The sequence below is a fragment of the Sinohyriopsis cumingii genome, chromosome 18 (genome assembly GCF_028554795.1).
Source record: "Sinohyriopsis cumingii isolate HCF-2022 chromosome 18, ASM2855479v2, whole genome shotgun sequence".
Taxonomy (NCBI): Eukaryota; Metazoa; Mollusca; class Bivalvia; order Unionida; family Unionidae; genus Sinohyriopsis; species Sinohyriopsis cumingii.
Genome location: NC_142978.1, coordinates 92621083 through 92637537, shown reverse-complemented (window position 1 = coordinate 92637537; position 16455 = coordinate 92621083). Strand labels below are relative to the sequence as shown.

The window sequence follows — 16455 nt, the reverse complement described above, 5'->3', positions numbered from 1 at the left end:
ACACTATTGTTGATATGATGCATACATTATTGTTGTATAATGCGTACAATATTATTGATATGATGCATACACTATTGTTGATATGATGCATACATTATTGTTGTATAATGCGTAAAATATTATTGATATGATGCATACACTATTGTTGATATGATGCATACATTATTGTTGATATAATGCGTACAATATTATTGATGTGATGCATATAATATTGTTGATATGATGGATAGAATATTGTTGATATGATGCATACAATATTGTTGATATGATGCGCATGATGATGAAAAAGGGCCATGTGAGCAACAACATTAAAATCGCACCCACCCAAATATTTTACACTCATGACACTGATAACGCTCAAGGGCGGCCACAGGATGGACTTTACTAGGCACTTGCTCAAGAGTTGTAGAGGGCGGTGGAGTTTACGATGGCGATTTTATTATCAACGTAAATAATCTGCTCATCAACCGTTTTATCACTCAAGGATTGTGCGATCAAAAGGCGGTCAAAGTCATATGATACAAAGCTTTAGTTAAAATTCTCCACCAGGGTCGCTTGTGATAGAAAACACATCGCCACTCTTCTAAAATCCAATCAACAATGTATACAGCTACGAGAGATTACGATATCCATTACAATCAGATTAGTCGCAATGTAGACCTCTGTGTAAAGGTATGAATCTTGTAAAATGTTATGAGAACACTTAACTGAGTGAACCTTGCCACGGTCAGTGTGGCACGTAACAAATTAAATTGATTAACAGGTTTATTTACCCATTAAGTCACTAGACCACATTGTATAATCTCCTTCGTTTGGGGCATGCTTGTTTTGCAATTATAGTTCGTTGATAATGGTCAGACCTATGGACGAGAAAAGTAGAATTGAGGGTTTACGCATCGCAGAATGATAGCGCTAAAACGTAGACGATTTAAGTACAGTTTGAAAAAACTGTAATTAGCTGATACTTTGCGGAAAGCAGTTTGTTAAGCAAACGCGGAAATATTGATGATTAATCAAACTAGGATAGCCATTTGCTGATTTAGAAAAATTTAATCCTGAGCTAAAAAAATAAGGGGGGGGGGTATTTTCCAGACGAAATTAAATGTTTTAAGAATTCTCCCTCTAAATATTAGTCAAAGTTTCTGCGGGAAGGCATGTAGCTTTTAGCTCCAGGGTAATAGAAAGTAACCTCTCGTTATAAATTGTATAAGGGACAGAAGTCTGGAAGGTTGAGATACACGGATCATAATGGTACAGAGAGCCTTTGATACGATAGAAGCAAGAGATCCTCAAAAACACAAAGTATTTGTCTCGAGTTCGTGCAATTTCCCTGATATGAGTCTGTCAATATTTGTTTGAATTTATCCCTTTTAAATTCGTACAGCGATTTTCTCCATGAGCTTGACGATAAGTATTCCAATTTATAGTGTTATATATATTTGATTTAATTATACCTGATTTAATATATATTTATTTCAGTTTTATTGTTTGTCAGTATTAATTTTTTTTATTTTTCATTACATGATATTGTAACGTAAATTTATTCACTAGAGATGATACTTTTTTAAGAAATTAGTTTGACCTTGACTGTTAGTTTATAAACATCAGGTGTTGATCTAAATCCTGGCCTTGCTTCAAAATTTGTAGCAAGCACGTAAACAAGTTCTTCTTTATTTTAAAATGATTGGTTGTTGTCGAGGTAATGATGGGACTTCGTGCAATTTGTTTTTTATTTCTTAGGGTAAAATGATTGGTTTTCGTCAAGGTCACACTGGGTGTACGTGCCTTTAACAAGTACATATTTTCTATAAGCTTCGAGTAGTTGATCACGTGACCCCTTGTTTACGTTTAGAACGCTATATAACCTATGTTTTGGAGAATTATTCTCAGTAGAAGCTGGGTTGTTAAACTGGAAGTTGTATGTTGTGCTGCTTTGAATTATTTCAAATTTATGTTGTGAGTTATTTCAAATTACTTGGATTCAAAAAAGATTAATTCAGTTTTTTTTTCTGGAAAATACATGTGTTCATGTCAGATTTTTTATCAAAGACATTTCGTATAAGAAATTTATTTTGATTTCCAAAACCGGAGTGATAATTCTGGTTTCTACAAGGGACTGTAGACTTCAACACTACAAGTTGCACTTTCATCTAAAAATATTTTCATGTGTATATAGACTATTCTTTCTCTTTTATCTACTTAGTTAGATGTACAGGAAATTAATCTTTCTTACATTATAGTATTGCTTTTTCTGTCAAACGACTGCTTGATGAAGTAACGAAAACGAAGAAGTAAATTTAGAATTTTACATTCACAATTAGATTTATTCCCGACTTAACTTCTTTATATTCATAGCATGTTTAAGGATTTTCCTTCTCTGCTCGTGTATGTCAGTTTTAGACAAATCTCCTAACAACATTTCACCCTCTCTGGTGAAAACTGCTTTCTACAATCTCTCACCTTTTTGGCCCTAATTACCATTAAGACTGGTCCTATACATTTCAGGAGAAACCGGTACTCATAGTAAGATATTCGTTTTGACAAGAAAGGACAGGGTTGCGTATAAAACGGGACTTTAGACTGATTTTTGAAGGTAAGCTAATTAATACAATATCTATTACAATATGAAATAAATCGGTAGCCAGAAAAAAGACTTTCATTTTCACCATTTGAATATTGTTTTGTTCGGTTCCAAGATTTAGCATGCTATGAATATTGTCTTTCGTAATAGAAAACTGGTTTTACTGTTAAGTGTTTTGAAAAGAAAGCTCTCTTTTAGAACGAGCATAAATTACAGGGAACAAAATTCATGCACAAGATAATTGTTTAGAACAAGGCCATCTTATTTATAACAATTTCAGTCACCGTTTTCTCACAAAAATAAGAAAGAAGATTCGCTTATTTAGTTATGAGACTGCTTGCCTGTAAAACTTAAAGGCAGTACATGGCTTTTACAAGAATCAAGTTTGGCAGATTTCGTATAAAAAAGTTGTATCACGAAAAAAATCTGATTTTGTATTACTTTTTATATGCTCTTATTAAACCGCATTTTCATACAATTGTAGTTTTTGATATGCATTGTTGTCTTCTTTATTAATAATATAAGCAATATTTTAACATCTCATTTTAGAATTGTTTGGCTACCTGCTTATACGTCTAAGTTGTTTATTGCTCTCAGCGTTAGCTTCTTCTTCCAGCAAACTCGCGAAACTATCTTGGAAATCATTACGATGCAATTCTAATCATACACGTATCATCGGTCACACCAATCATTACTGTGCAATTCTAATCAAACACGTATCATCGGTCACACCAATCATTACTGTGTAATTCTAATAATACACGTATCATCGGTCACACCAATCATTACTGTGCAATTCTAATCATACACTTACCATAGGTCAGAATTACCTAAAATAAGTGTTTTCCCTTCATTTGAATTGTTCAAAATGCCAATGATAAATTGCTAGAACCTCAAAACCAGTTATATTATTTGCGGTCACCCAAGAACACACAAACTCACAAAATCAAACAATTTGGGAGGAGGGCATATAGCTAACACGTCACAGTTAAAGAAATTTTATGTTCCCTAGAAAGGTTAACAATAAAAATGTATTCAATGAACTAAAGAGGGTCTCTTTTTGTTATTCACCTCCGCACGACCAGTTCCACCCCCACCCCATTTTTACTGACATTAGGCGAAATCTTAACTGAATAAATATAGAAGAGTATCAGCTATAATTGTTGGACGAGTATACAGTTAAGTTGATTATCGTACGCCAAAGCTGTTTTACAAGGGAGGTAGAACAATTTTGTATTTGGGTTCTGATCCGTCTGGTACAGGGGATATTCTGAAACGAGGATTTAATCAAAAATGTGTATATTCATAATTTGCCATCCAGAAGAGGGTGGTAAATAGACGCAACACCGGTTACGACACCGTTATTTCATCGATGTTTATAACATGCATAGTTATTTACTTTAAAGTCATATAATGCAACTCTTGAAGAAAAAAAAACAACAAAGTATACGTCTGCTGGAAGGCAATATACGAATTATATGATTTCAGGTTATAACCTGATTGCAAACGACAATTGTAAAGACACTAAGTTCTCTTCTGACATGTCCACAAGACCCAGTGCGGTTAAAGACACTATGTGCTATGTCCACATGGTTAAGTTTAATTAAAGACAATATGGGCTCTGCGGACATGTCCATACATTGCAGTTTAATTAAAGACATTACGTGTTCTTTGGACATGTCCACACGGTCCAAATGTAATGAGAGACACTAAGTGCTCTGCGGATATGTCAGCAAGATCTAGTGCGGTTAAAAGACAATTTGTGATGTGCGAACATGTCAGCATTGTCCAATTTAATTAAAGACGCTATGGGTTCTGCGGACATGTCCTCACGTTCCTGTTTAATTAAAGACATTGCGTGTTCTTCATACACGTCCACACGGTCCAGTTTTAAAAAGCATTGCGTACTCTTCGGACATGTCCAAACAGTCCAGTTTAATTATAGATATTATGTTCTCTTTGGACATGTCCACACAGTCCATTTTAATTATAGACATTGCGTTCTGTTTGGACATGTCCAAAGATAAAGATTAATCCAAATAATGAAAAGTACTGGCCATAAACATTGTTTAAAAAAAACAGAAAACAATTCGTGGAAAACATTAAAGAAGAATTCCTAATTATGCTCAGTAAAAGGTAAAATTAAATTACAACGAAACATTATGAGCACCCAAGGTGAATGAAAAAAAATACCTGATGATGTCAGTGAAGAATTTGAGCCAATCAGGTAAAATTAGGATTTATTACACCTACAATTGTTAGTTAATAGTGAATTTTCCTCACTATTTCTTTCTTTTGGCAGGGAAAACAAAGAGTCGAAAGCCTACTTTAAAATATTTTGACTAAAGCATGATTATCATACTTTAGATTGGAAAAGATAAAATCCCCATTTTCATTTTCAACGTAACATTTTTGGAGTAAAATCCAATAAATAAGTTACGTGCAAAACGAAATCTCAAAACATTATTATCATTTTTTTTAGTATAGGTCAAAGTACGCTGTCCCATTTCAAATGAGAATAATCAGGAATACAAATATGTACTTATATAAAGTTATAAAGTATTTTATTTGCTTGCTCATTTACAGTGCATTAAGTTGCTTACAATCAAGTGCTTTAATCGATGGATGGTAAATGACAACGAATTGTCCTTTTAATAAAACCGTTGAGATCTGAAAAATGGCATTATCTGGACTGAAAAAAGTAAAGTAATGGACTAACTGGTCATAATTTATTAAAAGCGAGATAAATGGACTAAATGGGAATATTTTCATTTGCATTGTCTATCATGGCATCTTTTACAGCTTGACTTCTTCCCCTCGCCACCCCCATCTCTCTCTCTCTCTCTCTCTCTCTCTCTCTCTCTCTCTCTCCTGAACAAGCAAGTATACCGTTATTATCTGATATATGGTTATCTGCCATTGTGCATGTCTCATTTATTTCGCTGTTAACCAGGACCATTTTTTTTGTTTCATTTTCGCTTAGATTTAACCACGACCATTTTCTTTGTTTCATTTCCGCTTAGATTTAACCAGGACTATTTTTTTTTTGTTTGTTTCATTTCCATTCAGATTTAACCACGACTATTTTCTTTGCTTCATTTCCATTCAGATTTAACAGGGACGTTATTCTTTATTTCATTTCCGTTCAGATTTAACCAGGACTATTTTCTTTATTCCATTCAGATTTAGCCATTTTTGTTGTTGTTTTATTTCCATTCAGATTTAACCAGGACTACTTTCTTTGTATAATTTTCATTCATATCCAAACCTTAAATTATTCTACAGGATTGTAAGCTACACAACGACAGCGAAAATAATAAAAACATATAAGTGAAGAAAATATTTTAATTTTTTCTTTCAGTTTTAAACCCCTTTCTTTTCGAAACGAAGCAAAAAAAGGAGGGTTATTATTACAACAACATTGGCATCTGGTGCGGTTTTCCCTTCCCATTATACGAGCCGACATTCATTAGTTGCCAGTTATAATTTATGTAAGTATGTTCTCAATGATTAATGTTTTCCTTGGGTAATTACCCTATCCTTTTAGTGCCAGATATACTTATAACAGCAATTATGTTTAGGTTCTGTCTAGCTTTGCATTTACAGCATCAAAAGTATTGCATAATATTTAGTGATAGAAGGACGATCATAATTTTACATACATATTTGAAGAACTCATTTCATATACTGTTTCATTTGCTGTGTGCTGATACATTCACTTTTCACACGTTACCGCTTGACTTCACGCTCGGGACGGAAGAGGGTATGCAATATTTAAATGATGCCATGCAGGCATGAATATACATAGAGTCCATGCAAAGCAATTAAGGAGCAGTTGTCATGCAGACATGGATATACATGGAGTCCATGTAAAGCAATTAAGGATGAGATGTTCCGGAACTCCTCAAGAACAAATTTATATATCTCCTATGGTAATAATAGATGTCAAAGATATTTATGAGCGCTATTCCAAGCATACCATCATCATGTAGTAGTAGTAGTAGTAGTAGTAGCAGCAGCAACAAAAGCAGCAGAAAAGTTTATCAGATCAAAACAGATTGTCGTTAATAGCAGCGTTCATTCATAAGAGACAATGTCCTGCATGACGGATATTTGGATTAAACAATGAAATTACTGCTTTCATATTTCAGAAAGTGAAAGACGACATTCGGTGCCCTACGATTTTCAATTAAAAATCATTTCCAACCTTCTCGAACACTGTGTAAATTATTTATCGATTGCCTTTAATATTATCATACCATCCTGTTTGTTTGTACCATCCTATCGATTTGAAAAAAAGACATCAAAAATATACCAAATGCATAAAACTTAGTTATTTCGTTCATCGATTTTGTCGCCTTAGGGTGCAAAACACTCTCAACTTGTTGTCGCTTCGAATGAAACGGGAGTTTCTTTAGCAACGTAGTCACCATATATGCTTGTGCCAGTCGATGTTTTCAAGCAACATATGTGATGTAGTTTATCGTCTTTAAAAATCTCAACAATTCCGTAAATGCTGTTTTTGCGTCCCTTGGAACACATGTATACAAGAATTCCCCCTATTTATTTGTTCAATTGGTGTGTGTGTGTGTGTGTGTGTGTGTGTGTAAACAAACGGATGGGTGTGCGAATACTTTAGTATACATAAATATAGTGGATTTTTTATATATACAAAATCATGGTCTTCAATCTTTTTGTAAACTTATTTACTGATTAGCTAGAATACATGAGGTAAGCCGATTTTTAATGAAAATGGGCTTGTATCATTGTGTCCAATTTCTGCCTTGTCGAATAACAATCATAACCAGAAAGCAGTAGTAGCAGTAGTAGTAGTAGTAGTTGCAACAGAAATGGTGATACTTATTAGCAGAGATAACAACTGTAATAATTTGCGTGGAAAGTAACAGCAGAAGAATTAGTAACCACCCTATTATTAGTATAAAGCTTTTTTATTTCCAGCTAACCAATATTTTGTTAAATAGTCAAAACTTTACACTTATTTTATTTGCAGTTTGTTAGCAAGATATGACAATTATATTCGTATATCATTTCTGGTGATTACTGAAGTCATGATCTCTGGTGAATATAAAAGCAATGGTTGAATGGACAATTTGTGATGTCTACATACACCACCCATTAATCCGTCTGTGTTCCCATTTTGTTGCATGCATATTTAACTAAAGATTCATTTGGATTCGTGGCACACAAAATGATAATTTAAGATTTTAAATAAGGACACACGACAGTAATAAAATGTAGTCAGTTAGGTGTGCCAGGAATAATCTTTAAAAAAATATTTTAATAAAAAGCGATGTTCTTCCTCATTAAAATTATAATTTAATGGCAAATGAAACAGAGTCGTCTTTATGCAGATTTCAAAATCTTGATGAGAACAGCATTGTAAAGTAGCCCTGACGAACCCAAAGTGCCGCGAAAAACTGTAATGTTTACGGACAGAATTATAATGTACTCGTGTAGAATACATTGTCTTGGAGATAAAAGTAGGTGATGAACTTGCTTAAGAATATTATAATTCAAAAGAAAGTTGCAGTTTTTCGCAAGTTTTTTTTTTCTCTATCAAATTACATCATTGATGTTTTTGGCATAGAAAGAAGAATTGGAGAAATTTGTTTATGCCCCGAAGATTGAAGTCCAAATAAAAACTAGCAATTTCTTCGAGTAAACGCTGTATTTGGACAGCATATAAGTACACTATCCATGTGAGATATACTTATTTTTCTTTCTTGGTGAAATATTGCACTTTCCGAAGACTGACAAATATTCTTTGTTTTATAGGGTTGTTTAGAGAGCTATAAATGCTTGATGATGTCATTTACCCACTAGGTCTTATTGTTTTCGGACAAACAAATGATGCGGAGTTCAGTAAGCCTTATCGCTGTTTTCATTTGTATCTAAGCTAAGAGATAACCTTTGTGCTATCCAGGAAGTTCTTTTAAATAAATGTTATGAAACATTGTGGTATGCAAATTTGACTGAATGTTCCTGCTTGTATGCATTGTTTAACCCTGCAAAGATATAATAATAATAATAATAATAATAATAATAATAATAATAATAATACATATTAGTATCATTATTGTAATTATTTTCACTATTATTATTATTATTATTACTGCTGTTATTCTTTTTATAATTTGATAGTGAATTACAAGAATAAAGTAAATTTAATAATAAATAATGTTCAGCTATGCCCAGTTTGACTAGATTAAAACAAACTCACCCAAATTCAATCTTAAACTCCCTACACCCCTACGAAAAAAAATCCCGTGATTTTAACTCACAATGAAAAAAACGTTTACCCCGTGTTAGAGCACGAGGTAGTTCATCATTTGATTGCCGTTATGTTACAGAAATGATACAAAGACTCAAGGGCCTGGACTCATAAAAAGATCACAAGTTCACGTATCCTTTTATACCACGCACCTACAAAACAATGATTAAACGATACTATGCTGATTCAAAATCGGAATGCTTCCCATCAGTATTTTTACACGTTTTTGTGTTGTCTGTTATTATTGTTTTGAATTAAGAAGATAAGAATTACTAATGTTTATAATTATGAAATTTTATCATTAAAAATGAAAAAGAAGTCCAATTTTAATGTCGTCAATAGAACAATGAAATAAGAAAATCAGAAAAATATATAACGAGTCTAAAATGGATCTTAATATAACAGTTTGTGCACAGAAGCATTATAGTGCAATACTTGACTAGAATAGGTTTAAGAATAGTGTTAAAGAGATCTACAAATAGAATAGAACATCCGTACGTATAGGCTATTAGGTCGCAAGACAAGTATTTACAAAGCAATCAGATAATTACTGCTTCATTATATTGATTAAAAGTTAATTTTCTGATTCCATTTTCTCTAGGCATGGTATTATATAATTTAAATAATGGTACTGGACCGCCACATTATTATCTGTCTGAAACTAAAGCTACATGATATTATTAGATATGAAGTATTGATTCGTGACTTCACACGACGGCCAGTGCAAAATAATACAAGTCTCTAACAAGAGTTTTTTCCCCGAAATAATTGTATTTGTTTTAGCAAAATAGAACTTGCTTTTAATTGTATACATTTGTGGTGGTAAAGAAATCATTTTGGTTATTAAAAAAATCAGTGATAATATCCTATGGACTGGTTATTGACATAGAGGTCAATGATAGTAAGAGAGAGAAAGCCTGTACTATTGGCTGCTATTGACCGGAGCAGAGTAGGTCAGTTTGGAGGTTGTTACAACTGAGTTGCTGTTGTTGTTATCGAGTTGTTATCGAGTTGTTATCGAGTTTGAGGCCATTTTTCAGAACACGATTATCAAGACATGGCGACCAGTATAAGTGATGGAGGAAGAACCACCGACCCACGGGAAGCAACTGGCAAGCTTTCTCGCATACCCACATTTACCGAGTCCGAGACTCGAACCCACTCAGACAGAGGGGACATGGAAGTGTTCCGTAACGGGGAGCATTTCAGACCACTCTGCCACTCGAGGCCCCAGTACAACTCAGATTGATTTAATGCAGCAGAGTATTGAATGAGTTTCATATGGGGTGGGGTGGGGTGGGTGCCTGTTACTTCTCGGGTTTCACTTTTTTGATTATATTTTGACGATTCATTCCCTTTGAAATTTTAAGCCTGTGAGGGAGGTGATGGTTCAGTTTAATTCCCATGGACTGATCCATTGACAACCACATGGACTTTTATATTCGACAGACTAGTGCCCGATACTATCAACTTAGTTGAATCTATACAGTCGACTACAAAATAATAGTGAGGTGGAAAGTTGAGTGGATGAATATCTTATGCATTCAACTGGGTTTGTCTCATATAACGATCAAATTCAAAATTACTTGATGACATGAGCTGATTCGTGTTCACTGCATTTTCATAAGCAAATAAGTGAACTAACCGGTGACAGCCACATCTGAAATCTTAATTTTCAGAGTTTTGTCGAGGGTGTGCTAGAGTCTGGCAAAACTCTGTAGAACTTACTTTAATTCAAAACAAGGATTACTAACAACTGACGGTTTGTAAAACATGTATTTCTCCCTTCTGAGGACGGAAAAGTACAGATAAGCCTAAAATCAGATAAAGCTCGAACAATCTTTTATATTGGACACAAATCTAAATCTACACATGTTCCATTATATACTTTATAGTAATAATGGAAGCCGTGGTAGGCTAGTTTGGAACAGCGTCGAGCTAGTAGTTCACGGGTCTTGGGTTCACTACCCGCCCCGGCAATGTTAAGTTTGTTTCCTCGGTGGGTCCTCGGAATAGGTACTTAGCTCCTATTACCCTCTGCATGATATAGCCGAATGGTTCTCAAACTTTCTGTACCCGCAACTGACTTCCGGATACTCTATGGATGTATAATATATTACATGCACAAACCCACGATCAACAGTTTGAAAACCTATGAATTATGGCCAATAATTCGTTGAAAGTTCCTGTAACATCCAATTTAAAACCTCCATCATCACTGCTTGTAATAAATAGTAACATTTTAAAAAAATCAGATTAGTTTCCGCACGCAAAACATAGTCATTGATTGTAAAGAACTTTATGTCATGCACAGGTATTTAGGTCATCAGCGGTGGTTTTAGGGCCGTGCTGTCCCAGTGCGATATGAGTACATAGGGTTCCCAAAATCTAATTTCTATATCACCGGAGAAATTCTGTGAAATATTCATTGAAAAATACATGTTTGTTTTCAAACTCTAATTTATTTTCAAATAAAATCTGCTTTAGTTGCAATATGATTTAAACAAACTCCAACATTTTCGCCCCACCTTCTCGCCACCAGCTTGCGGGTACCTGTCTCACCTGTCGCACTTCGCTAAGGCCACTACTGACGGTTACGTTTGGCTGTTGTGTACAGTGGTTTTAACTCAGTTAAGGTTGGATGCAAAGACTCTAGATCAGATATAGAAAAATTACATAAAAAATTAAAAACAGGAATTTAATTTGTTTACGTGTACCTGGCAACTCAAGAACGTGCTAACTCATGCACACTTGGATCCTCACAGACCTATCCACATAAACTTTGACCGCGTCATCATGCCGTCGGTGATTAGTACCTATTGGAATGCATACGCTATGGAATAACACATATAAATGTCAGCAAACAACGTCCTAAAAAAGTGCAGTTCTCAGATGAGAAGACGCATCAAAATTTATGTTAATCGATGATCTTTATGGTATTTATTTCATAACACAATACCCCCCTCGATTAAAGTTTTTCAAGGCAAAGTAATACCATTTACATAGTCCTATAAACTTCGTATTTTGTGAAAAGGCATGAAAATCTATTATTTGTTCTTTATATCTGTTATATTCTCTTCTACTTACCAACTTTTCAGAGAATGGCTTCCCCACTTCAGTTCTTCCTTTTTATCCTGACACCTCTAGTTTACGGTCAGTGGCGAGGGGGAGGAGGATGGAACGCCGGGCTTGAATTAGGTTTAGGCGGCGGCGGTTTTGAAGCAGGATTTGGAGGAGGAGGCGGAGGTTTTGGTCCAGATCCTAGTTTTTTCCCCGGTGGAGATTTCGCGATGATGGGTTCATCAGGGCCTCCCTACATGATGGGAGGTGGTGGACCCCCTGTCCCCCCGGGCATGGCCTTGGGTGGAGGAGCAGGATTAGGAGGGGGAGGGGGAGGAGGAGGAGGAGGAGGAGGAGGAGGCAGAGGAGCTATGGATATGGGACAAGGTAATCGGAATAATCTTATCGTTCGATCAAACACTGGTAAACAAAAATGAAATCTAGGCTTGTAAACAACGAAATTTAAGACTTTAACGTGTAATGGCTAATTCCTCAACTGCTATTATCAAGAAATGATATTAGTGTATACATTTTTGTATTAGGTTTGTAATATAATAACTTATTTAGTTTGTTATTCTGTTGTTTAGATAGTTGGTCATTTAGACTCTATAAAAGGTCGATTTGTTATTTAGTAAGTAAGCATATAAGTCAGTCGGTAGTGTAAAGTAAGAAAATAAGAAATATTACAGTAGCGATAGATAGATAGATAGATAGATGGATGGATGGATGGATTAGTGGACCCATGGATTGATGGATGGATAGATATATACTTCTCCCCCTCTGTCATTATCACTTTATTAATTAACGTAATAAACCTGCTTACAGTATGTCTGTGAATATATTGGAGAATTCAGAAACATCTTATGAAACTTACACACATGCACATATACACACATACGTACACAGGTGACCCGACAAAAGCGCGCAGGACTAATGCGCGCCGACATAAGCGCGCAGTCAAAAGCGCGTAGCGACAGTGTGCACATGATATAAGGGCACCTAAAAACGTGTGAACAAATGTTCTTACAATATAATGCATTAAAAAAATAAAACATATACATTTGCTAAAATATGTTGGTTTATTTACATTTAATGTTTATTACTATATACACGGCGGGCGCCCTGTACACACTTGTTGTGAAATGTCAACAAACCAATTACTGACTTATTAAAATATTGATTTTGTAAAATATTGAAAACAAAGAGAATATTGTGCAAAACTAGCCTGATTTATGTAAATCATAAGTAGAAATGTTAGATGTTAACATTGTGAGCTATTCCTCGCAAGTAATCTTCAAACGAAGACCGTACATTTTACTTGTGCGTATTGACTTCTCAGTTAACATTTTTGAATTGTGTTTTCATTTAACCTTTTCTATTGTCTTCTCAACCTTATCTTTGTATACATGCGCGCTTTTGTCTTGCGAGTATTTGCCGGGGTGTTTATCATTGCGCGCAGTTGTCGGCGCGCTTTTGTCTTGCGCGCTTTTGTTACGACGCCACGTACACACCCACCCACCCACGTACCCACCCCCCACCCTCTACATATACATACATGCATACAACATACATACATATATATATATATTGGAATCAAATATTAGGACTTTGCAATGCAGTGACAAGACATTTATTCCGAATAGGTTATGTAGAACGTGCAATAAAACATTTGTTAATTAGTAAATGGTATTACAATTTACAATCTAAACTTCATGAACCCTAAACAGACATGGAAACTCATCCAATTATATGCAAATAAGTGTTTTATGTTTGGATTACTTGATATACGCTTTGGAATTACAGGTGGCGGCATGAATGGAATGGGTCCAGTGATGGGAAGTGGACCAATGGGACTTGGGGGTGGCGCAACTCCAGGGCCCTGGAACTCTGGGGGATCGACAACTTCAATGGGACCAACAACAACAATTGACCCACCATCAACTAAACCGGGTTTCAGAAATAGGCTCGAGCAAGCAGGTAATCGCATGAACGGGAGACGGCCAGCTGGTGCGCCGTTAATAAAACCAGCGAAGAAGCCTTGGGAGAGATTGAGAGCAGGGGGCTCCATGGGAGGAAACGAACAACAAAATCAACAACAGCAGAACAACGGCCCAGAGCAACAACAACAAAATCAACAACAGCAGAACAATGGTCCAGAGCAGACGACAGCAACCCAGGCGACCCTTGCTGTAACCGCAGTTGACATTGGAGTGAATGTACAGACGACGATTTCAAAGCCAACGTCGCCGACTTCGCCAACAGAGTTCGGCCACGGAGGTAATACTCAAGTTGGTAATCAAGAAGGAGGTCAAGGTCTAGGAGGAACTGGAGCACATGCAGGTCAAAATCAGGGGCCAAAACCTAGCATGCGACCGATGGGTCAGAGACGACGTTTGCGACCAAATCAAAGTGTCAGTATGGGTTTACCAAATGGCGGACCAGCCCAGAGTCCTCCAAAAAAGAAACCAGTGAATGGAAAAAGCCCTAATATGGGACCTGGCACAAATCAACAAAATACATCGAACGGGCAACAAGTATCTAACGAAACTGGGGGACGGCGAGATCAAATTCAAACAAGTCAGGGTCAACAGGGTAACGGTCAAAGTCGTGGACAAGGATTGGGTCAGGAAGGAAATGGTCAAGGTCAACAGCCTGGTGTTTTTCAAGGTCAAAGACTGAATGGGCAGAGTACTGGCGGTCAGGGAAACGGAGGACAAGAAATGACAGGGCGGGGAATGGGAGGTGGTGGAAGTATGGGGCGTGGACAAAGTATGGGAGAAAGACAAGGAATGGGAAGTGGGCAGGGCATGGGAGGTGGACAAGGTGAAGGTGGGCACCTAATTAATGGGCAAGATATGCCAGGAGGTTTCGGAATCGGAGAGGGCCAAGGTAATGGAGGCAATGGATTAATGGGTGGGCAAATTGGAGGCCGAGGTATGGGACAACCGTGGGGTGGTCAGAGTGGTTTCCAAAATCAAGGACAGCCTGGTTTCTCATGGTTCCCACAGCTGATGCAGAAATTTGATTTTATGTATCAATCAATAGATAAACTTGTAAAACAAATAAATCGTTTCATAATGGCACAGTAGCGCGTTTGATAAAATTATGAAGGACATAAATAATGACCTAACAATGTTTTATTATGAGCTCACATTTTTTTTTTCGAAAATTAAAGATGACCTCTGTATAAAGAAAATGTAAGAGGCTAATATAGGCGAGTCAAGTTGACTACCAAGCAAGTTAAATTGCTTTGTTTAAACACGTAATGCAGTTACAGTCGTAACATGATGTTACCAAACTAGTTTGCTATAAATTGCTTAAAGCATCTGATTCGGCTGGATTGATTGCACGTTGACAGCGAGATATTTTAAAACATCAAAATTACTGATTATTTTATATTTATTCAATTCACTTTCTCACCTCTTATGTTTCGTCAAATGATTGAGGATGGTTTAACATAAATAAATGTTAATTTTCATTTATGTGTACATTATTTCATATGGCTTTATATTACACCACCCCATCTTTCCTCACTCACTTGCCAAGAAACGCTAATCATTGTATACAAGCATATATCTGAGTACTAATTTTACATTCACTTATCGAGTGATTGGATTTACATACATTCATTCATTCATTCATTCATTCATTCATACATACATACATACATACATACATACATACATACATACGTTTGTACGTACGCACGGTCACACGTACGTGCGTGTGTGCGTGCGTGAGTACATACATACATACATAGGTACGTACGTATAATACGTATTTGCGTGCGCCGTGCGTGCGTGCGTGCGTGCGTATGCACGCACACAGACACATACATACATACATAATACGTACATGCATGCATGCATGCATGCGTGCGTGCGTGCGTGCATACGTACGTACATACATACATACATACATACATCACATTCGAATTGCTCCACATCTTATTTTACAATTATATGCAAACTCGGATGCAAAAGAAACTTTTGAGATACCAACAGTTTATATCTTCTGTTATACATGCACACACAGACACACAAACATCTAGGGTTTACTAGAGCAATAATGTGATAGATGCTTTGATGTTTTTACATGTTCTGTATGTCAAGTCTAGTCATTACAGTTTGTATTTTCACCCGAGGACTAGCCCCCCCCCCCCCAAAAAAAAAAGTAATCACTAGCAATCAAGGAATGACATTATTTGTGTGATTTAATGGACAGCTGATTTACTTATATGCTAAATCGTTGGACTTGAAGTAGGGAACACTATGTGTAATCATTTGATAAGATCCCACAAAATAAGGAAAATATTTGCTTGTTTATGGCACGGATTTCAGCCTAAACGAGTCCCTAATATTGACCAGGAGTAGAAGAACTTTCTAGCGTCAATGGCGTGCATTTGGGGATCGTAAGATGTAAATAGGTGTGTAGAAACCTTCACTAGAGTTAGAACAGATGGTTAAAAAATTTCGCCGACTGCACAAGAAAATCTTGCATACTGTGCTACATATGATGATCA

The 16455-nt window shown here is 36.0% G+C and overlaps 1 protein-coding gene across 3 annotated transcripts; it reads left to right on the top strand.

Moving 5' to 3' along the window:
• The first annotated feature begins 1871 nt into the window (after positions 1-1871).
• On the top strand, positions 1872-15411 carry LOC149777507 (uncharacterized). 3 transcript variants are annotated; one of them, XM_089942084.1, is made up of 5 exons: positions 1872-1956; positions 2506-2593; positions 5943-6072; positions 11972-12320; positions 13737-15411. In XM_089942084.1, the coding sequence occupies exons 4-5, from the start codon at positions 11975-11977 to the stop codon at positions 15020-15022; spliced, it is 1632 nt and encodes a 543-aa protein (XP_089798210.1). In that variant the 5' UTR covers positions 1872-1956; positions 2506-2593; positions 5943-6072; positions 11972-11974; the 3' UTR covers positions 15023-15411. The 3 variants fall into 3 exon arrangements, with proteins under 3 accessions (XP_089798210.1, XP_089798212.1, XP_089798211.1); XM_089942086.1 differs by lacking the exon at positions 5943-6072; XM_089942085.1 differs by lacking the exon at positions 1872-1956 and having other exon boundaries at positions 2427-2593.
• Positions 15412-16455: the final 1044 nt, after the last annotated feature.